General features: G+C 40.3%; 2 protein-coding genes across 2 annotated transcripts; one reads left to right on the plus strand and one right to left on the minus strand.

The window, feature by feature from the left end:
* Positions 1-1487: 1487 nt before the first annotated feature.
* Positions 1488-7293, minus strand: ppm1na (protein phosphatase, Mg2+/Mn2+ dependent, 1Na (putative); the record flags this gene model as incomplete). The annotated part of the gene is made up of 6 exons (XM_083886794.1): positions 1488-1629; positions 1937-2000; positions 2114-2228; positions 2325-2442; positions 4868-5439; positions 6885-7293. The coding sequence occupies 6 exons, from the start codon at positions 7291-7293 to the stop codon at positions 1603-1605; spliced, it is 1305 nt and encodes a 434-aa protein (XP_083742920.1). The 3' UTR covers positions 1488-1602.
* Positions 7294-9271: 1978 nt separating this feature from the next.
* rtn2a (reticulon 2a) lies at positions 9272-23286 on the plus strand (the record flags this gene model as incomplete). Its single annotated transcript, XM_083886953.1, has 10 exons — positions 9272-9489; positions 10642-10695; positions 10860-11551; positions 12317-12517; positions 17333-17540; positions 18163-18301; positions 21806-21875; positions 21978-22024; positions 22139-22197; positions 22487-23286. The coding sequence occupies 10 exons, from the start codon at positions 9272-9274 to the stop codon at positions 22560-22562; spliced, it is 1764 nt and encodes a 587-aa protein (XP_083743079.1). The 3' UTR covers positions 22563-23286.
* Positions 23287-24527: the final 1241 nt, after the last annotated feature.

A 24527-nucleotide genomic window follows, 5' to 3' on the forward strand; every position in this document is an offset into this window, starting at 1 on the left:
CACAAGTGTTGCTATTCTCTGAAAGTGGTTTTAGTGTGGATTTAGATCATTTTGTTTCATGACTAAATCTCTAAAACACTGTTCCAATAGATAGGAACTCCAAAGTGACACCCACTGACCACTCACACCAACAGCTCTCATGTGGTTGATGCCTTCCAGGTTAGGTTAAGCCAATATCTCTGAATATAATACAGAAAAACTCACCAATGAGTTACCACACTACCACTACTCATTCTCTGTCCCCATTATGCTGATCTAATTACCCTCAAAGACAGTCACAAACTCACCTCTTCTTTGTCTTCTCCTCGTCCCTTTTCCCTTCTTTTCTAACGAACTTAACACCCAGAAGTGTCCCCAACACCACACAGCGCTGCTGCTTGTGGTTAGAATAGTCGATCTGAGTGAGGACGTGAGGACACAGCTGTCCAATAAAAGGTCTGCTCAGTCAGTTAATACAGAGGTGCTGGGCCTCACCACACCCATGCAACACATTCTGAAGAACCCATGACTGCTGGAAATGAGAGCTGCCCCCCCCCCCTCCCATCACTTTCTAGAAATGTTTTGGCATGGTAGTGTAGTGTGAACAAAAGGAGGAAAAGTAAGGTGTTTTAACATTCGCATTAGTCATATTTTTGTCTGCTGAATGTCGTATTCTGTTTTGAATTAAACACACATTCAAATGTTTGACATACAGTGATAGAAAAGGCAATTTTTGTTTGTGAAGGAGAAAATCAGCTGAATGGAGCTGATAGATAGATAGATAGATAGATAGATAGATAGATAGATAGATAGATAGATAGATAGATAGATAGATAGATAGATAGATAGATAGATAGATAGATAGATAGATAGATAGATAGATAGATGTATGTGTGTGTATATATTTATATATATGTATATATATATACGTATGTGATTATATATGTGTGTATACATACACACATATATAATATATGCAAATATCAAAACATAACTAGAACTATAAAGACTTGTTGTAATTAATGTTTTTCATTTTTGTCCATAAAGACAAATTTCATTCAGGAGCATAATGTAATATTTTCTGATCTGACACATGGCTGAAGTTTTGATGATGAAAACAACTTTTCACACGTCCACTCTAAAGTGCCATAAGGTGTATGATTAATGAGTTATCTGTGCTAATTCCTAGAAATAACTTATTTATTACACTCTCCCTTCTTACTTTCTCCAGCTCCCTCTACATTCTTCCTCCTTCTGTGTCCTCTGCCTGTGGCTTTTTCCCTCTTATGGCACACATTTTATGTTCCTGCTATGACACTGCATCGCTGTTGGTGTCACCTTTGCTCCTTGGCGGCATCGTGCAAACTCATTAGTTGCTGCGTTCCATCACGAGACCCGTTACACGTGCCGTTCACGTGTGGAGCCTGTACTCCTTTGTCAGTACTGATGTAGAACATGTCCAAGATTACAAGATACAATTTAACAGGTTTGTTTTTATTGAAATTTCACTGTAATTGACCAGAAAGCAAATTCAGACTATTGTACGTATACTTATCTAAAGATTACACTTAAATGGTCTTTAACTGGTCTCCAACTGGTCTGTTTCCATGGTAACAGTTTTAGTTAGTCCTCCTCCGATCCTTCAATGTCCTGAAATGAACAATGAAATGAAAAACGCTTACTATCATTGTAATTACGTGACCGTTTTGGGCTATCAGAAAAGTTCTGACAGATTCTGAAAGCTAAGAAGTTGCACGTTAATAGACACAACACCTTGAAATATTTAAGAAACCTTTTGATTTTTGTCATACGTTTCAAAGTATGCTTATGGCTGCAACATTAAAAGAAAAGCTGCTAATCTTCACGCAGTAAGAAAGTGGAACCTAATTTATCACATTTGCTTGGAAAATGACCTCACAAATGAATCAAATGATTATTGTTAATAGTGTCAGCTCACCATAGGCTCCTGAGTTTTCACCGTTGTGATGTATTTCTGATATGCAGAGAGGATACAGTCTCGCCTGCAGAGGGAGAAACGGTGGCAGCTCGTGTTAAAAACATGAAACATGAAAAATATTTTCCACCGTTACTGATCATAACTTCAGTGTGTGCTGAGTTACTTGTTGACACTCACTTGCTGGTGATGCCTCCTCCTGGTGGAAGTGTAGGCATCTCTTCTGCAGCCAGAAATTTGATGACATAAAGAAGGTCGGGGTCCTCGTCTCTGGACCTTATCGTCTGGATAATTTCTGTGAAGGGAGTTGTTTAGAGCAATGTAATTATGATAACACTGGCCCTTTTCTTGCTGCTGAGGGTTGAAGTTAAACTGTTCTGCAGCAGATTACCTTCCACTTTCATGTCAATCTGCTGCTCCAGTGCGGCTTCCTGCTGCAGTGCCTCCTGTGACACCTGGGGGGCGCCAGGGAAGCAGATGATGATGATGCTGATGTTGTCCAAGCTGCCCTGAGGGGGGAGACAAAGCAGAGGATCATCAGTCCTACAGCCCTCATAGAAAGTATACATATAAAAGTACAAGTGTTGTACTTTTTACTTTAGTACACGTCATTATACTTAATTATTACAGCTATTGTCTCTGGCAACTCGTGTGCTGAGTTGAGAATTACATTAGCTGCAACCCACCAGGAATCATTTTAAAACACACAGGTGAAATTGTACTCTAAACTTCACACACTGTTGCTGGTACCTGCTGGTACTGATAGTTTTACTTTATTAAATGTAGAGCTGCAACTAACAATTATTTTCGCAATCGATTAATCTGTAGATTATTTTCTTGATTAATCCATTTATCGTTTGGTCCATAAAATGTCAGAAAATGTTACAAAAAAAAAAAACATTGATCAGTGTTTGTCAAACCTGGAAAATGATGTTCTCGAATGTCTTGTTTTTGTCCACAAACCAAAATGATTCAGTTTTAATGATTTCTTTGTTATGTGGGGTAAAGAAACAAAGAAAATATTTACATTTAAGAAGCTAAAACAATCAGAAATCTTGTTTTAATAATGTCAAAATCGGCTTCAAATCATTATCAAAATAGTTGACGATTAGTTTAGTAATCAATTAATAATCGATTAATTGTTTCAGCTCTAATTAAATGATCTTCATATTTTTTGTACCATGTGAAATCACAGAAAATAGCAATGGGGAAAAATTAGTGTCTGTGCCATATTTTATATTTTAGCACATATATACACATGGATTATCATCTGCAGTGTATGTATAAAATGAATATTCTATGGTGTTTCAGCTAATTTTGTTGCAGCTAATAGGTTTATAGTTCACTTAAATCTGTGGCTTTAAACAACATTCACCTGTGAAATGTAAAGCCACACAGATTAAGTTAAATGTGGTTAATGTTAATAATGACTACAAATAATTGTACCTTTAAAACACAACAGCTCTTTTAGGTTGAAATAAATTGCACCTCATAACAGTCAGCATAAAACCACTGCTGTGTTTGCAATTACTGATATTTATTACCTGTACCATTCCTGTGTGCTTAGTTTTAACAGTGGCTTTGGCAGTGGATTAAATTCCGATAAACCTGTTACAAGAAAGCTACTTGCGGTGACTGTGTGCGTCAAGGGAATTATTCTGTATCTGAGCTGGTGTGTGTGTGTGTGTGTGTTGAGCTCACATTCAGTCCTAATCCATGTGTAGCTGTACTTTCCTGCTATCCCATGTCCTGGCTATTTATAGACCGATCGTTCCTAACAAGCATTAAAAAGAGAGGATAAATCCACTTGCATAACAACGTAACAAAGACTGATCCCAGTCTGCGGTTCCTTCACAGGGTAAAGGTTTCCATTGATAAATCCACCTGCTTGTGGGTCATCATTATGTTTTAAATATTACATTTTTTGTTAACCCTTAGGAAATAAATCGAATTGAATTTGTGAAATTTGGAAAAACGTCACAGTTCAAAGTTCACTTGGCTGGATTCCATGAACAAAAACGGTCTATTTTTGTGACTTCTGCACAATTATTGCTACTTTATATCATTGCTAAAAATGTGGCGTAAAATTAATCCTAACTTGTACTCAATACACATAAGACGATTTCAAGGGTATTTTGCATTGAAGTTTCAAGTGTTAATTGAAGGATTCCATTTACCCTGCTGCTCTTGTCATGACTAGTAGTGGGCATCATTCCTCACTACTTCAATTCATGATTGACAATTTGCTTGCTTTATCACTTGAAGAAAGAAAGAAAACTCTAGCCAAGTTAAAGTCTTCAAATCTCTCGCTCCAAAATTAGATTAAAGTTATTTTGAAGTTTGACTGATTATCAAAATTGTTGCAGATTTTATGGATTGATCATCTATCATGTTCCAGAAGTGGATTTTTAGATGGTGGTTTGGTTAAGGAGAAATGGGTGCTTCCACCTGGACACCATTTAATATTTAGGTAATATTAAGGTGCATTATGTAATAAATCTAAAGCAACTGGCCATAAAATCCTCCTAATATGTCACAGAGACTCAGGAATAATGTTCATATAACAAACTGAACTCGCCAACAACAGCAGTACACCCAAAATATTTGGATTAAAAACAATCTTTTGCAGACTGCAAATCATGTTTATGTTTTGAAATCATGTTTTGGCATGTGGCGCCACCTACAGCTATCTACCAATCATTGCAGTCAGTAGAGTCTCAGCTGCCAAGCAACCACGGGTTGCCAGTTAAGTCAGAAAGTGAAACCTTAAAGACCTCGGTATTTTAAATTTGATTGCAGTAACCATTTTTGGCCACATTCTTACATATGGCATCTTTAAGTATGTTGAAAAGTCATGTGTAAAACATTGTTTATCATCTTTCCTCACTAAAAGATATGTATGGTATCTCATATGTAATTGCAGTGACCTCTCACCTTATAGAGGCAGAGGTCAATAACCTGGGTGCAAATCTCTCTCAGGTCATCGCACACCCTCAGGCGGCTGCGCACAAAGGCACACAACTCCTCGTTGCCGATGGCATCCCATACGCCGTCACACGCGAGGATCAGGAACTCGTCCTCAGTCGTCCTCTCCAGTTCATACACCTCTGGTTCCGGTGACACCAGCTGCTCCGTCTGCGGCCTCCAGTCCACCTCCTTGAAGTCAAAGTCCCCCAGTGCTCTGGAAACAGCCAGCGAGCCGTTGACTCTCTGCAGGGTCACTGAGCCCCCGGCGTTCTGGATGCGCTCCTTCTCTCTGGGGTTGAACGGCTTGTGGTCCTCCGTGTAGAAGACCACCTGGCCGTTACGGCAGAGCAAAGTGCGCGAGTCGCCACAGTTGATAAAGTAAACGTAGCGTGGCGAAATCAGGACTGCCGCTGCAGTGGTGCCACTTCTGTCCCAGTTATCCTGGCGAGCCAGTTTGTGCATGTGGCGGTCGATGTCCAGGAAGCCCTGACGGATTCCCTCCTTCACCTCCTCGGGGTCCTTGCTCGCTTTAACCGCTCCTGTTGGAAACATTCTGCTCTTAGTTTCACAGCTATTTTTGTTTAATCTAGTGGCTAATCTTGGAGAATTGTGCTTTGATTTGTGAAAGGGTCATGACTTCATTTAACTAAGCAGCAACTAAAACAAGACTGCAGACAGAAGACAGCCGTGTTCTTAGTAGGGCTGTAAAATGAATCAAAATTTGTATCAAAATGTTATTGCACTTCCTGCAGAAGGCCATATTTGGTAAAACCAATCAAAATACCATTTTAGATTAAATATTGTCCTGACCTACATATCAAAAATCACAAAAATCTTTATTTCAAGGGTTTCCAGGTCATGATGGACAGCTGTAACAACCGTTTATTTAAGGTTGCCTCAATTATTATTAAAGGTTCACTTTATTTAAATGTAAACTTAATAGCTAGCAGGGGCTCCTGATCTGAAATTGCCCTTTAAATTCATGACGTGTAAAATAGACTAGTTAAATTCCTATTTATGAAATAGATAGTTAACTTGAGTTGAAAATCGCCAGCTTTAGGCTCTCGTAGCAGAAACAACCTCTGCCTTTACCTTCATTTCGCACTCAAAGCAGCAGCTAGCTGATAGCTATGCTAACTGGCTAGCCTGTTCAGAGACCGTGGAGTAGAAACAGTCTCTATCACTGGCCCTGTTCTCGTGTATAATATATAAGAGAAAACGGATTGTATTGGAACATCCTCTGACAATTCCAGACACATTTTCATTTATATCTCCTCATTATATCCTTTAAATTGTTAGGCTAGTGCAGTTGGCATTACATTTAATTAGCTCCAAGTGATATTTAAAAGTTACGTCAATGTCAAGTTTAAAACCTGACCTGTCAGATTTTATTAATCTGCTCCTAATCTACACTCTTAGAAATAAGGGTTCCAAAAGTGTCCTTCTACAAGGCTTCTACCTGGAACCATTTGCTTCTGAAAAAAGGGTTTTTCAAGGGTTCTTTGTAATGCGAATGGTTCCAGTAAGAACCATTTTGATTCAGAGAACTCTTTAAAAACCCCTTTCCTGAATAAAGGGATTTAAAAGGGTTCTTGGTGCCTCCAAAAGGGTTCCAGTTGGAAAAGGTTCTACCTGAAGCCAAAAAAGGTTCTCCTATGAGACAAGCTGAAGAACCTTATATGGTTCTACTTAGCACTTTTATTGTTTATTGTATTGTGTACTACTGTCCAAGACTTCCTCCTAAAGTAATCAATGACACTGCATAGTCCTTTTTTTTGCGTAAGTGATGTGATGCTTTGTTACAAAGGCAAATTACAGTGGAAGCCTTTATATCTGTCCAAATTGAACTTCTAAATGTGTGTTAATCGGTTTTACAATACAAGTGCTTACAGTCAATATATACATGTGTATAATGTATATAGGTTGTATGTATACCTTAATCTTGAATAATTGCATTCACATTAGCAGTCACAGTGTTGTGTACCTGTTGCCATGATGTGGTCCAGCAGGTTTTTGGAGCAGTACTGTGCCACTGTGGTCCCTGCATGTCCATCAAACACAGCAAAGTATCCCCACTCTGTCAGCTCCCCCCTCAGCTGTGGCATACAGGTGTGGGCATCCTCCATTTGAGCCCTCCAGCCCTGCATGCTCGCCAAAGCGTAGTTCAGCCCCAGCCGAGACCCCCCCTCTGACACGTGCTTCTCCAAGATGGGATGGTCCAGGTATGGACTCGGCATCAGGTCTTCTTCATCCAAACTGTCCTCCTCTCCAGGCGCCGCCGCGTCCCTGACCCCCCCTTTGAAGAAGAAGGTGACCATCTTCTCGGTCTCTTTGACCAGCTGTCGGAGGAAGGAGGGCACCTCCACGTTACTGGCCCGCCTGGCCGTCCTCATCGCTCCACGGAACCTGTGCTCAAGCTTCCTGCTCGACCTGGCAGCAGCCCGTCTCCGAGTGCCTCTCCTCCGGCTTTGTGTTTTCCTCAGCAGGTCCAGCGCAGCAGTTTTGATGTGTCACTCCAAGCAGGTAAAAAAACTAAAACTTTTAAGTAAGAATTATCCTGTTAGAGAAAAACATGTATTTGTTTTATGTGTAAAATCATCAAAGCCATATTTCCATCAATGACAGATGTCTTTCTTCCTCTCGTCTCTCCGTTTGTGTATCTGTCTCATTCGCTGCTGTAACCCGTCACTAACTAACTGTCCTGCGCTTCTATTAGCCCGTCTATTTTTAATGATTTATCCCTCTGCTCTGCCCCACCTCCTCCTCCCTCTGCATGAGTAACACTGCTGGATAATCACCTGGCCGTCATGACAGCCCAGGTGTCTGCACACTTGTGAGTGCAAAACTTTACACAGCACAGAGGAAAACACAAAACTTTTTTTTTGTCTTTCAATATTTAAGTAAAGTAAATTAGACACAGCAAATGTTTTAGAAAATAAAGTGTATGTTGCATTAATATATGCTGTTCATTCTCCATTATTGCATACGTGTAGTATATTTAATGACTGTTTTCAACCCCTATTGCGGTACCCATTCAATAAATGACAGTATTTTTTATTCTTATTCTTATTTAAAAGTAACAAAGGGTAATCCCATGTTAACACACCTTAAGCCCACCCTGAGCTGTACAAGTGTAAGTGCTTGGTCCACGCTGTGTCACACCAGCGTTATATTTGTGTCTTTATCTCATTAACTGCCGTGTATTTGGAGCCAATGGCCTGACGTGTAAATGCCGGGACTCCTGAGATTACACTGGTAACAAGGTAAACCCTTGTTTCTACCAAGCTAAAAGTAGTACTAAACCTTTTATCAGCTGTTTTTAGTCTCAGAGGAGGCGCCTCGCTTACTTTATCTACACTGAGCATGCACAGAGTGAACAGGACGACGAGTACATCGATGTAATCAAGGGTTGTTAAATTGGTCTGGAGTTCCTTATCACTTGCATAGATAGATAAATCTTGATGTTAAGAGAGGGAGAAGCCGGAAAAAGATGATGTTTTTTTTTTACATCCATCCCACTCCAATTCTTTCTACTGTTCAAAAAGACACTATAAAATATATATATTTTTAATGTAAAGTTAAGTCTAAACAAACACAAACTCACTTCCCATTATAGTATAATAGATCTTACCAGTTTCCACATGCTTTGTGCTCCAGCTTTTAAATCATAATAAATGATTGTTAATGCGGAATTAGTTTCAATAATTAATATGTTCTTCTATATTAAAGATCCAGTTTGTATCATTTGGTAGGGCTTGTTGAGATTGATATGAAACATGTAACCAAGGATAATTGCTTCAAGGAAAAAAAAATCTGCCGGATAGAATAAGCCTTTTACGCTGTACAACTTTCTAGTGCATGCATTTTTTATTTTTTTAAGTGGAAGCTTACGATGCACTTTGCTGCAGTGTCCTAAGAAGAATTGCTGTGCAAACCTGTGTGTGTGTTTCAGGTATTTCTCATGTTGTGGGGACTTAAATCTGTTTACTCACTCACATTATGGGGAAGTGTCGTCCTCATGTGGACAAAAAGTCTCCACAACATAAATTAGATTAAATTTTAAGGTGACGATGTGTTGTTTGGTTAGGATTGGGATTAGGCCAGCAGTAGTTATGGTTAGTTTAAGTCAATGTGATGTCCTATGAAGTGATGGAAACCAGACTGTGTGTGTGTTGTTACACATTAAAACGCATGATGAGGAACACGGAGTGAACCATGAATGGGAGATGGCACCGTTGCACGCTCACTCGTGCTCCTCTCCCTTTGCTGTAGGATACACTACCACCGCTGCAGTCATAACCGTGCAAGTGGAGCTGAGGAGAGAGAAAGAAGGAGGGAGGGAGGGAGGGAGGGAGGGAGGGAGGGAGGAGGATGCTGGAGCAAAGCAGGGCGGGGCTGCTGAGTGACAGAGCGGAAGACGAGGAGAGAAGGAGGTGGAGGGAGAGGGAGGGAGGGAGGGAGTATGCTGTGTATCCACAGGGTGTGATTGCCGGCAGCAATTGGAGGGAGTCGGTGGGGGCTTCCGGACTCGATGGGCTCAGAGATGCCTTGATGGAGTATGGGCCAGGTTTTAGGATTTTCCCATTGCCGTGAGTCTGCTTTTATTGTGCAGTTTCCTCCCGTCTGTGTGCGTGTGTGTGTGTTTGTGTGTGCGTATTTGCTGATCTCACTGTGCCATCGACATGTGTGTGTTCCAGCTCCATCATGTCCTCTTGCTAAGTGCCTGCTCTCCTCTTGTCTCCCCCTCCTCTCCCTCTGTAACCCTTTAATAAACACATGGTCGATGGATGGATGGACAGACGGATGCAGTGCAGAAGCAGATCTGTCCATTGTCCCTGAGTGATTTACTGGTGTTTGTGTGGCTGTTGTTTCACCCTGGTGTTTGTGTTTGTGTCTGTCTCAACGTTCACCTGGTATTGTCTTCATTCGTATGACAGCGTGTTAACGCAGAGGAAGAATAGCCTGCGTTCATACAGCAGCTCTGTATTGTATGAGCTAATGTAGTCAAGGCCTTCACTGCTGCCAGTTTAGCTCTGACCTACAGCACGCCATTGAACTATAGCCACATTCCTGTGATACTGTATGTAACGGCTGTACACATCGTTTCAAATGTAGTCACATGTGGTGTTATTTTGTTATGATGTGAATAGGGCTATGTAGGACTATTTTGATAATCGATCAATCAGTTTGATGTTGCTGTTTTGCTGTTTTTTCAATCATTCGAACAAGTTTTCAGATGTTTCAGCTTCTTAATTGCGAAAAATGTTCTGGTTCCTTTGCTCCATATAACAAGAAATTATGGTTTAAGTACATCGTCATTTCTAGCATTTTCTGACACTTTACGGGCCAAACAAGTACTCAGATTCACGAAAACATCTTTAACTGTAATTTTATAATGAATTTAAATGGAATAAAATGTTTTTTATCTCATTAATGCCCTTCTTGTTTTCAGAGAGATGACTGAAGGTAAAAAGCAGCATATTTATCACATTGTTTTGTTTGTTTTAGGTGCAGATTTGTATAGAATGTTGACTGTAGCAACAACATGTTTGCATTTCGTTCTGATATTTACATGTCTGAGGTTGCTTTTGTGCTGCTGCCGCTTGTTTACGAGTAAATATTGACTGTAGGAACAATATTCTGATTTATTCTGATTCTCATTTTGACATTTTATTTTGGCTGCAGTTTTGAGTTTTTTTGTGCACACATTGATTCAAAATGTTGACTTTGTTTTCTTTCAGAGGAATATGGTTCTGTGGCATCCACTCCAGACTCAACGCCTCCATGCACCGATGGTATGAGACACTTGACTCTTACACACAATACCTGTAATGTATAAGTTTACTTGTCATGTGTGAGGCTACTGCTTATGAAAATGAATTAACCAAACACTGGATTGTGTAACTCTGAACAATGAATAAATGTTGTCTTTTTCTCCCACACATCAAATCATTTGACACATTTTATTTATCGAACGCAAAATCACAACCTACAAAGAGTTTGTACAATTGACTCTCAGCTCTTTCCTCTTCTTCTCTGTGTTTTTTCCAGGTGGAAACGAGGAGTCTGAGATTTTTGAGCTGCAAACAGCCAGGGAGTGGTCGGACGACGAGGAGGGCGGTGGGTACGGGGATCCAGATGATGATGATGATGATGATGATGGACTGGCTTCGTCCCCCTCCATCTGGGGCACGCCACGTCAGAACTCTCATGAGCTGACTTTCTCTTACATCGCCATCGCCGAGGCCGAGGCGGTGGGAGCCTCGCGGCACCTGCGTGACCGCCGCCGGACCGGCTCTCGGGGAAGCCGCACTCCTTTGTTTCGCACAGACACGCTGGAAACGTTGTTGGACTCGCCCGACGTAGACTGGGACCCGCAGGCCTTCCTCGGTCAGGAGGATGAAGATGAGCCATCAGAGAGGAGAGCGGAGGAGAGGGAGGAGGAGGAGGCGAGGACAGCAGGTGAAGCTGGACAGAGGGACGGAGACCAGGACACACAAACTCAGACTATGACAATGCAGCACTCTTCCCAAAATCTGGACCTAGAAACTCAGGTGATCCAAAGAGAGGAGAGAACGATCCAGACTGTGCCGCCTCCTGCTCCATCCCTGTCCTCTCAGCAGCAGCAGAGACCCATACAGCTACATGAGGGTGAGAGAAACGGGGGAAGTATTTTTTATTTATTTTACTGATATATTTCCCTGAAAGGCAAGTGAAAAACAACTTTTGCTCCTAAGGGTAATCTTTTAGTTATTCACACATGCCATCTGCAGCTAATTAGTTCTTCCTGTCGTTTCATGAGGATTTGCCAAATAATGTGCCTGTGCTTTCCCTTCTTCTTCACACGGAAAGTTCTTCCAAATTCCTACTCATAAAAAAGTAATGACCATTAATCATAACATGTCAAGAGTTGATTATAAAGCCTGACTCTTAATGAGCAACAGTTCGTTTGGCACAGAGTTGCATCAAAATAGCCCAAACTTTTTTTTCTTTTTTTTCATTTTATGATCTTTGAGTGTAGGAATATAAGGTTTATTTAGGTTTGAACATCAGATTGTTCATATTTTCAATTAGCTGTTGTCACACCAGGTTACAAAGGTTTACAAAGCAAAAATACTAATCTGTTTTCAGCTGTATCATGAAAATGATGAGAAATGATCATCTCATGATCAGGTTCGTCTTTAGTGACTTAAAATGATGGTTAATCTAAACAGAGGTACAGTTGGTCTAAAACACATAACGATGAATGATTGTACTGCTTTCTATTAGAAATGTTACTAATTCAGAATAGAGATGAGCTACAATTTAATATCTATTTGGACATTTTCTGTTATTAGTTTTAGTTCAAGCTGAGATTGCACAAAAACGTGCGGTTATGTCATCTTGAGAGTGACATCACCCTCTGCTTCCCGGCAGCTTCGCCGACCCCCGAGTCCAAGTCTCCTGTCGTTAGGGAAACCATCTCCGTCAGGCTGCTCACATCCGTGCAACCCAAAGGCCCAGCGTCCACGTCTCCAGCCAACATTGCTCTAAACTCTCAGGAACAGCTGGTCGGCGATCACTGGTTTTCAGCGCTCAACCTATCAGAGGACCCGACAGTATGCAGCCACATAGCAGGTACAAGTGTCAACAACTTTCCTCATCCTTCATCTCTCTTGGTACGCATCTCTGCGTTCGGCTCGTTGCTGAGTGAGATCTCTTGCTCTGCTCATTGATCAATACTCTGTCTGAATAAAGAATAGATCAGATTTCAGCTTGGACCTTTAAGAGCAGGCAGAAAAAAGATACACCACACAGCCCCCACCTGGAAGTCTTGGCTGCTCATTTTGTCTCCATGGTCACCCTTCAGTGGGATTTCAGGAATGTTTGGCTAGTTGTGGAGAGTGAACATTCACATTCAGATTACTGCTGACATCAGTGTGACATCAGAGTATCAAAGTGTGTGTGTACATGCCTTTAGTAGGCTGTGTCAACCAATTGTCATGCAAACCTATCTTTGTGAGGACATTTTGGCTGCTCCACACAACTTTAACGGGGCTATTTGAGGATTAAGACCAGGTTTAAGTGTCATTTAGCTGTGATGGATAATGTTAGGGTAAGGGGCCAGGACTCTTCAGGACTTCTTTGACCTTGTTTATACCAAGTAGATTCTCTTCAGGACACTGAGATTGTCAGGAGTCGCCCTCATGTGGACCAACCTCATTTCTGAAGAGGTGAGATGTGAATTGTAGTTAGGTTAAGGTTCAGGTTAGGCATTCATCAGTCAGTTGGAATAACCAATTGAATGGAAGCCAGTGCAGTGAGACAAAGATAAAGTCACTTCAAGTGGCCCGGTCAGTCAGAGTGGAGCTTGTTCTTATTTTAGTTGATGTGGACACGAGGGAGGGGGGCGAGTGATGGGGTCCCCAGAGTGAGAAAATCTCAAAATGCCACTCTTACATTGTTGAGTATACAAACACCATAGTCCCTCCTCTTTCTTGCTCTTGCATCCTCTGTCCCTGTATTTGTTGTTGTTGTGTTCGTGTTCCTCTTTAGTGTGTGGAGATTGTTTGGTATGTTCACTTTTATGCACCTTTATCTCAAAAAGTTGCTGTATTTCTATAGCAGCATCACTACGACACAGACCTGTACTACAGCGTCTAGAGTCCCTTCAGGGGTGGGTGAATTTGTGTGGATGAAGACGCTTCTTGAAACAATGAAAAAGAAAAGGATTGTGTCGGAAAAGTTCTATTTCCTTGTGGAAAAGGCCTTAATATTTCTTCTCATGTCTTGTGCTTTGATTATGATTTCAACGTTGCCTTTTATTGACGGAAACTCAACGAGATACAGTTCTTACAACATGGAAATCATGCATACAGTATATGGAAAGTAGCCTATCTCGCTGACATTATATCACATTTAACATAAAAACTTCACTTGATTTTCAACCTAAATTAGTGTGTGTGTATATTGCAGCTAGTTGCACACAATGTCGAATTAAATTATCTGATATTATCACCTGAATCACTTTTTTACAATTTTAATAGCATCTTTAAAAAATGTTGCAATGAAATCAACTTAATTTCTTGAAGATATTCCTTTTTTTAAATGAATATATATCCCTAACAAAAACAGAGAATTTGATGTTGCAAAAGTGATAAGTGATGATGGCACCAAAGAGCTTGGCTTTATGACATAAGAGAAAATAAATCCAGGTTCTCATATTTCAGTCATAACTATGGAGGCAACTCTACGAATATCTCCAAGCTCAAAGGTATCCCATAAATGAATTCTGCTTTTGAGCCGGTGGTTTTTAGGATTCTTGTACGATTGCTGTGAATCATCTCTTTCTGTGTGAAGCCCTTGGAGTCTTGGAAGAGTGGTGGGCGGTGCGGTAAACAGGATTATTTTGGGACATCAGGACTTTGGACTGCTGAATGAGCAGGGGGGTGTCCAAAAACAGCTCGGGGGGACGAGGGGAGCACAGCAGGACAGCGACGGGGACAGAGGGTGTGAGGGGGAAACACTGGAGCAGCAATCAAAATGGCCAGTAAAGGTGAGACGTTGGGCTTTTGGTGAAAAGAGGATGATTTGTGACAGCAGCGTGTGTGCACATAATGTAGATGATGTTGAGGTTATTGTTTAAAATCACGAGCTGATTCTGCAAAGAGCTGTGAGTGAGTGAGACAGACAGCAGAGGGGAGGAAACCACTTGTCGTCTTTAGTAGTGAACTCTTTACCTTTGTGAATGTGGTGTTATGGAAAAGGGAGCAGGCTTTCATGAGACTGGAGGAGGAAACCGAGTAGATTTCTCTCTTCTCTTTGGTCATTTTACAAGCAGAGTCTCTGGAGACGGCAGCTTCCGTCAGCTCAGAGACGCTGTATCAAATACCTCAGTTTAAATTAGCAGCAGCAGCACCATTCAAATGGGTGGCTGCCCCTGCCATGTTGCAGTATGTTAATAGAATATGTTGTTGTCGTGTGTGACATTTCTGATTAAATGGATTTATTGTTGAAATGCATTAAATTGTGGCATGATTGTTTGAGAGAATGTATGACTAAGCTTGTTGGCTAAATGAAAGGATTCAAATACTTAAATTCTTGTTTAGAGTTTAGATAAAGTCCTGTTGTCATGTCTTATCACTGTGGTCAGCAGTGCTATAGTGATAGTGTCTCAGTTATTCAGCCAATCACGACACTCACTTATGAGTATCTGGTAGTTCAGACCAACACATGAAGACCACGATCGGCACATTAGCCTGACATTAGCGCAGCAGTGTTGAGAACCAAGAAAGGTTATGACATTATTTACAGCTAACTAGACAAATGTATGTCTATGTTTTCTCAAATTGTTAGGTTTAGGGTGCATATTATGTTAAATTGGAAATTACAGAACAAAAAAATCACATAAAATATATTAAAAGCTACCATCAAAAGGGGGTGAGCCTAGCTTAGTTTAGCTTAGCTTAAATGTCTAATTTGTGGGTGTAGCTATCCACACAAACGGAATACGGTATTTATGTTTTAATGTGTAGATGCACGATATCGGTATCGGCAGATATTGTCTTTTAAATGTATTATCAGATATCGGAAAACACGCTAAGATCTGCTGATATGACTGAAACAGTAGGCGGCTACCTCCTTGACTACTATGCTTTTTTTATGCTAATTTTTTTTGCTCAATGAAGAAAATAACAGCTGAAACATGAGTAGGCAAAACATTATGTTAATTTCACTACAGAAGAGACTACATGTCCTGTATATACTGTCTATCGTCACCGGTTATCGGCCCAAGCACTCCCGATATATCGGCATATCGGATATCAAAATAGCAATAGCAATCGCAAAATATTATTATTGTTATCATGAATCATTTGATTTATTATCACCTGAAATAGTCTGCCATTTTGTGCTGCCATGTTTACAGTAGCACAGAATGGACTGAAGAAACACTGGCTCTGTGTTTATGTTACCTGAAGGCCACCATAGATTCTCATGCTCTCTTGGATGGGAATACCACTTTATCTTCCACATGAGGGTCATCGGAGGGCACTGGTGCCAATCCCAGCTGACATAGAGCGAAAGGCGGTGTACACCCTGGACATGCCTTTGTTTACTGCAGACATTTTTCTAAACCAAGATACTTACATTTCTTTTGACCAAATTCGTCGACGTCTCCGTCTCTTATGTCATGAGTAACTGTTTCACGGGCATCGTGTGTATTAATTGTATGCCGTCACTTTTTATAAATAACCCATCTGCTCTAAAAATACTGTATTCTAATAGGCTTCCATTTATTTTAGCGCTGAGGCTTAGCATTTCACCGAAACGAAGAGCACAAATAGTTAGACACTTGTCTGACAGCCCATCAGCATTCAACTACACAGATTAACACATCACACTGGTTTTAATACCAGTATATATATGTGGATATATACTGTATAATATTATCCACATTATACAGTATCACAATGCAAAGGGTGTTATTCATTAAGATATTTTGGATTTTTATCTGAATGGAAATGTTTTTGAAATAATTCAAACTAGATATAGTATATATTATTTACTGTATATTAATCCACTCCAGTAACGCAGGACTCTATGGACGCCTCGGTCTCCACGGCAGCTGTTGCTGCGGTGACAGGGAGGGACACCAACAGTGTGTGGACAGGGGGCTGACGTCTGTCAGCAGGTGTTGTGAAATCCTGCGTCTAAATTATCCTTGATCCTGCTTCCCTCTTTCATCTTGGGACTAAATTTAGCCCGGGCTGTAGTCTGACGTGTCCTCATAGCTGCTGTGTGTGTGTGTGTGTGTGTGTGTTCTCGTGCTGGAGAATGAAAATCCCTCCCTTGAATCATGTCTCCCACGACCTCTTCTGTAGCTTCACTTCAAACTTCTTATCTCACAGATGTTACAGCAACCCTTTTGCACCAGAAATAACACACTGAATGCACTCCCGTTGTGAAGATTTGTGATTTCACTGATTTAACCGTGGTAGTTGTTTGAAAGCAGAGGTTCACAGGTCTCACCTGCAACCAGGCACCTACTGTATAGGACAGTACTAGCGTCTATTTTCCTCTCTAAGTGGGGACATAATATGCAAAGGTGACATCATGTGTCACTGAAGAAGAGCTGGAACTACAGATAGAGACCTTCAAGTCGTCAGGAAAATGTCAAGTGAGAAGTTGAGGCTCTTTCTCCAATAGACCTTCATTCAGGAAAAAGTGGACTTACTAATGCTTCCTAGGCTTAAAATTTGTTTAAACTAGAGGGCTACGTCTATTCTTGTCTATGCTTTTAGCCACTGAGCTCATATTATTACTACAAAAATTACAGATTGCGGTCACTACCTTGGTTTAGTATCTCCTTTTTACATCGACTTGCATTCAAATCCCGTTTCTTTTGACCTGTTTTAACGGTTTATCGTTCTCTTTCCTTCTGTTGTCTCTCAGTGACGGACCTGATCTACTGGAAGGACACGGAGCGAACAGGCATGGTGCTCACCGGGCTGGTTGTGGCCCTGCTGACCCTGTTCCAGCTCAGCATCATCACTGTAGTCTCCACAATCTCCCTGGCAGTCGTTTGTGTCACCATCTCCGTTCGCATCTACTATCAAGTCATCCATGCCCTCAAATGGGGCGATGGAGAGCATCCCTTCAAGTAAGATGCTAGTTTTTTTTTTTTTTTTAGAATGTATACTTTTAAAAGTTATACTCTCCTCTCGTGTTCCAGCTTTTCTAATTTAAAAACAAGTAAAGGGAACGGTGGTGACGATGGAGAGGAGAAAAAGGAGACTAACACTGGATTTATCCTATTATAACCTGAGTTAATTCATCCAAAATAACTTTCAGGCTGTCTTTTATGAACATGCACTTATTCTTAGTAGCGGTTTAAGTCCCCAGACATTTAAACGGCCTGTGGATTTTAGAAGTGCTCAGTCACTGCCCCAGTTTAAATCGTTGTTTTAAAGCTGCTGTTTGATAGATCTTTAGAGTTTTTACATACATATTTGTCATTTTCCATATGTCTCTTGTGTATTTTTTGTGCACTTATTATATAAATGAAGTAATTATTTTATACTCTATTTATAGTTTTCAGTTATTATAAAATGCAGTGGCTTGATTAATAATGGGTTTGGTGTAGCATACCGTAACATGTGTCTGTGCTTGTGTTTTAATATGTAAACAGTTTAGTTTTCATTAACTAAGTTCTTTAATGAGGAGGAATGTTCTTTTTCCTGCACCTCACCTCCTCCTCTCTTTGTCGTCTCATATTGTCGCAGGTCATACTTTGACATGGACATTAGCTTCAGTGGAGAGCAGGCTGAGCTCTACACGCAGAAAGCCATCGTAATGGCTCTGTCCACTGTTGACACTCTGAAGAGACTCTTTTTTGTCGGAAACCTCTTTGATTCCCTCAAGGTGAGCCGATCCAGCACACTTTCAAGGTTCAGTGAGCTGTATTTTGTCATTAATCGTGTAAGGAACATGAGGAGCGAGATATGGCAGACAATAAATAACATGGGTGTCATGTTGGGTACAAAAAAACTTAATACCCGTAGGGAGTGAGGACATTTTGGCTGGTCCTAACGTTCTAGCAACCCAAAAACGCGATCAGACTTGGGCCCCTTCCCAATACCTCCCCTAACCCTATATTTTTGCCCTAACCCTAAATTTTGTGCGTTCAAATTACCCATGATGCTTTGCGAATTCAGCAAGCCGGGTGATATTTTTCAACAAAGATGGCATCCACATCTGCCGAGGAACTATTTCATTGTAATATATTTTCGCAAATAAGCATGTTACAATGTCGAAATGTGTTGGAATATGTTTGAACACCAATGTCAGAAAATAACTGACGATTTATGAAAGCAGCTAGTGAACTAGCTAGCTAGCGGCTATTTGCTGAGTGCTTCGAGAGCGTTCGCATACTCTCTTGAAGCACTTGGCAAATAGCAGCTAGCTAGCTCTGCTACATCTGGGTAGTTTTGTCAGTGTTTTGGATGTGTGTAACGGCGTTCACTTGAACACGAATACCCTGGACTTCAGATTTCAATCACATTCGTGATATAGCTTTTACGAGGACGGAGAAAAACAAACATAGCCAACGTAACAGGCAACACAACAGCTTGATTCGCCGGCATTTTTCCTCAATGAAAATAGTTGCACGCTCCACCGGTAGAATTGTCCACATGTGACGTAGGTTAGCTCGTTCGTTACGATCACTACGCTAATTTGTAGTGGTGTCCCAATACCACTTCGGAATTTACGGTTGAGGGCACTCCAAACCAAGGGGAAATTTTAAGGTGGGAGGTATTGGGACGGGGCCTTAGTTTTAGGGTTAGGGTTAGAATTGGATTTATGTTAGGGTAGGGGTTAGGTGCTTAGTTGTAAGGGTAATGGTTAGGAAAGGTTATCTTTTTAGGTTATCTTTGTGTCCATGGGGGTTCTGTTGCTTCTTTACCCCTTTAAATATTGGTCTTCTCAGATTTATTTCGTTCCGTCCAGAACTTGCCATCAATCCCAGCATCAGTGCATTTCTGCTAACTTTCATTTGGCTCCATCATCTCCCCCCCCCCCCCCCCCCCCTTCATCAGTGGCAATGACAGCGTCGCCGTGCCAACCGTCATTTTCATTATACCAGCTAAGCGCTAAAGTCGCTGCTCTTAAATCAAAGCAATATCATTGACAGCAGCAGCTTTCAGTCCTAATGACATATTTCAGTAATGATTTTACTTTGGAGAAGAAAAAATATAATTTTAATTGATACAGCATTTACACAGTTTGTCTGTTTTGATGCAATATATGAATGTACTGTTTTTATTTATTTTATTAAACCTTTATTTGTCCAGATGAGTCACTTGAGAACTATTCTCATTTGCACTGAATCTGGCAAATTGTTGTCAAAAACCCTATTGTAGGAGCCATATATTAACTTCATTTTCTGGATTTATTCCTTCTGAATATCAGGGGGTCTAATGGCTTCATGTCACCGATCACAGGCGTTGCCAAAAAAAAAAAATATCCTGGATAAAACAAATGATAAAATCAATGTTTTCAATTTAAAAAAATATTAAATAATGTATGTAAGGTTTAATGAATTTGACAAAAGTGCTAAAAATGGATTGATTTCTTAAAATTCAAAAGTCTAAAAACAAGGCCTTACTTAGTATTAAAATGTCTTGAACCCCTCTTTCAGAAGTCTTAAAAATGTTAACACATAGGAATTAGGCTTTTATGATTATTTTTTTGTAAGTGAAAATCTAAAAACAGTTAATTAAAAATAAGAATTGTACAACTTTTGCACTGGACCAAAAAGTCATGTTTTATTTTGAAATAAACATTTGGACAAAGTGGTCCCTAACTAATGTGTTTTGGGCAGCTTTGTTGTTTTTGTTTATTGTAAAATGGGTCTTAAATTTCACTCCAAGTGGCATTTAAAAGGTCTTAAATTGAACTTGCTTTGAGCTGTAGGAACCCTGCTTTGTATATTAGTAAACTTGAGTTTAACTCGTACGTAAGTACGTACTCGTGTATATATAATGCTCAAGCGTGTCTTGATAATGGTTGATAAAAACAGCAGATGTGTGTCTCCATGAAACATTTTGTGTGTGAAAAAGTGTGTCCTTATAAAGCTGCATAGATGTTTCCAGTATGTTGCTCCAGTCCTGCGTACGTCATCGGTATCCGCTGAAATGTTGTGAATTACACCTGACTTAATCTCCAGCATATTCTGACATTTCAGTTATGAAGCGCAGCAGTTTTGCAAGTGTGCACACACACACACACACACACACACACACACACACACACACACACAGACATTAATGCCTTTACACTAAATGAGTGAGTCAGTGTGAAGTAACTGAGCCTCAACCCTGACCTGGCCGGTATGTGACATGACATGAACGACGCCAAACGCAGAAACACCCGGGATGAACTATTCCCATCTGAGACGCGGGGTGGTGGGGTGGGGGTGTCCCATATCGGGGCCTGAGACACTGAGAGATGTAAAACTATACTGGGACCGATGTATTTAGAGCAACTTTCCTTCATCGAGTACAGAATTGTGTCAGTGCGGATCATTTTAGTGATTTATTAGAGATTATTTATTCAACTGGGAAGTCGCATTGGGATTTAAATCTCCTTTACAAGTGAGACTTAGGCAAGACGGGGACAAATGCATGTTAAAAACAACAAATAAATTAGAATGATAGATAAAATGTGATTATTTTTTAAAGGTTTATTGCGTAAAGAAATAATGATTTTAACTTTTTAAATATTTGTTTGCCCTATAACCTGTCAACAGTTGGGCCTATTGATGACCTTTGTGATGTATTTTTCTGAATTGTGTGGTCTGTACTGTTTTTATAGTTTTGTGTGTTTATTTTAAAAAATAAGAAGCAAATAGAATAGATGAAAGCACAAGGCAGCAATTACTTTCGGCCTATATTTATAAGTTAGGTAACACTTTATATTAAGGAAGACGTATTCATTCATATACACATACTATTAGCTAGCTGCTTACTAACATGCATATAAGTAGCACACTAGCCCTTTATTAGTAAATATTAAGCAAGTATTAACACCTTATGCAGGAAAAATCTTAATTTGTGTCGTAATAGCGGTAGAATAAGGTTATGTAGGATAAGGTGTTCGTTAATACGTGCTTAATGATTACTAATAAAGGGCTAGTATGCTACTTGTATATACATTACAGCAGCTGCAGCACACAATAACACACATCCACAGTATAATAGAATGCAGGTAAACGTGTCGCTTGATTTACTGCTTCCTGAAACTGAATGAAAGCCACATGGAGCAGAGCTGCAGGCTTTTCCCCTGACCTCTGCTCAGATCACTGATGAAAGTTGGAACTAACCCTCTGCAGCTGTGTTTCTCTGTCTCTGTTTTTCTTGGTCTCAGTTCCTGGTCCTGATGTACGTCTTTACTTACCTGGGAGCGCTGTGCAATGGCCTTACTCTGTTCATCATCAGTAAGAAACCGCTCTCTCCGTTGTCCACTCGCAGACATGTGGAACGTCTTAACGCACATGTTCCCGTGTCATTTAAACGGTTGTTTTTCTTTCTTTCTCCAGGTGTGATCGCTCTCTTTTCTCTGCCACTTTTCTACAGACAGCACCAGGTAATAATCACTCACTGTTAACACTGTGTTCTTCGTGTTGTGTCGCTCTAGCCTTCACCTCACTGTTCTTAAACATGAATTTAACATGTTTTGTTCTTCACTATCATGTTACAGGAGCAAGTGGACGGAGTCTTTGCAAAAATCCAGGCCCACATTGACAACGTTTTGGACATGTGCGTATGGCGCCATCTTCTGGTACAATGGTGCCATCAACACAGTTTTTTAGTTTGAAAGGTTGTGAATAGAAGAAGAGTTTGTTTGTTTTGAACCTTCAGGGCTTCTTAAACAAGGTAATGATGCAGATACACACTAAAAAAAAACCAGCGTTAATTGGAAATTCCGGTCTAGGTCCGCTTTAAGAAAATGCAAAAAAAAAAAAGTATGAGGTAGTAACGTGGTTAGTTGGACAAAGCGAGATAAGTCATCATCCCTAAGAAACTCTCCTCTCTTTCTCCTTCACAGCTTTGTAAGACTTGCCCATGGCGGTGGCCCTCCTCCTGACTCGACTCCCGGTGGCGCCAAACCCAAAACCCAGTAAACATTCATGAACAAGAACTTGAACACAAGCTCCCCGCGTTACAGGCTGTCACTCAGATGTCTTACCCAGCAGTCTGTGCAGAGAACAGAGCCTCCGAGACTGGGGAAGGGATGTTACGTAAAAAAGGACGATGACAAGCATGGCATTTTATACTCTTAACTGTATCTAAGTTATTGGGACAGAGGTTGGGGATGGGAATTATCTTAATCAAGGTGAAAAACAAGGTGTATAAATCCTGGATGAGACCTTTGAAGCTGATGTCAGCAGTGGAAAGAGTCAGCCATTCGCCTCATCCTTTGTGACCATCTTTGGAAATGTTGTTTTTAAATTGTAAAAAAAAAAAATTATTAAGAAGTGTCTTAGATTGAGCTTTAGTCCAAATGAGGTACTGCGACCAGAAGTGGGAATTGTTTCCACGCTGACGGCCACACACCTGAGCAAAGGGACGTCAGTTTTTAAGGTGTTTTACGCTCGAGGACAAAAAAAGCCCCAGAGGTCGTCCGTCATTAATCATGGCAGCATAAAACTGGCAGATAAGAACGCATGTGTCGGCACATGTACATTTCTGAATGCATATCCATTCTCATGACAGTTTATCAGTGTGTATGTAAGAATGAGTGTATGTTTGTGTGTGTGTGTGTGTGATTCCTGACATATCGCTTGCTCAAATATTACCTACAAGCAATTACATTAAAAGTCACATTTCTTCTTTATTTTACAAAGATTTTTTTCTCTCAGTTTCTTCTCATCATACACAGACGTCCATCTTCATTCACACCAGCATTGTTCACTCATAAATTTAAACATCATATTCCAGGGAGATTTATGTAAAATATGCAAATATACCTTTGGCATTTAAAACAGTTACTGCAAACCCAATTCAAAGCACTGTCAACACAGAGCTGTAATTCAATCCCACCCTCTTTTTTTTCATCCATCCATCTTCTACCATTATATCCTCCACACGAGGGTTGTAAGGGCCGCTGGTGCCAATCCAAGCTGACGTACTTGTTATTTTTATAAGATTAAACCTAATTAATCTTATAAAAAAAAAATTCTGTCAACGACAAGTAATTAAAAGTGAAAGTGTGACAATTATCACATGGTAACGTTCTCTAAAGGTTGCATGAAGGTTGTAGAAAAGTAACATCAGGGGAACGTTCTGGGAACCTTAGAGAACGTTCTTTAAAGGTTGCATGAAGGTTGTAGAAAAGTAACATCAGGGGAACATTCTGGGAACCTTTAGAGACATTCTTTAAATGTTGCATGAAGGTTGTAGAAAAGTAACATCAGGGGAACCTTTAGAGAACGTTCTTTAAAGGTTGTATGAAGGTTGTAGAAAAGTAATGTTATGGGAACCTTTGGAGAGCATTCTTTAAAGGTTGTATAGAGGTTGTAGAAAGGTAACATCAGGGGAACATTCTTTGAACTTTTAGAGAACGTTCTCTCAAGGTTGTATGAAAGTTGTAGAAAAGGAACGTCAGGGCAACATTCTGGGAACATTTAGAGAACGTTCTTTAAAGGTTGTAGAAAAGTAATGTTATAGGAACCTTTGTAGAGCATTCTTTAAAGGTTGTTTGAAGGTTGTAGAAAAGTAACGTAAGGGGAACATTGTAGGAACCTTTACAGAACATTCTTTAAATGTTCTATGAAAGTTGTAGAAAAGGGGAAAAAGGGGTTCTCTAAAGGGGAACCTTTAGAGAACCTTCAATAAATGCTGTATGAAGGTTATAGAAAAGTAACATTCTGGGAACTTTAAGATAAAGTTCTCTAATGGTTGTATGTAGGTTGTGGAAAAGTAACATTAGGGGAATGATCTGGGAATTTTTAGAGAATGTTCTCTAAAGGTTGTTTGAAGGTTGTAGAAAAGTAACGTTCTGGGAAGCAAATGCGCAACCAAAAACTAACGTTAGGGGAACTTTAGGAAAGCTTTCCATGGCAACCACAGGAGAACCTTCAGGGAAC

Source organism: Microchirus variegatus (genome assembly GCF_963457635.1).
Source record: "Microchirus variegatus genome assembly, chromosome: 3".
Classification (NCBI taxonomy): domain Eukaryota; kingdom Metazoa; phylum Chordata; class Actinopteri; order Pleuronectiformes; family Soleidae; genus Microchirus; species Microchirus variegatus.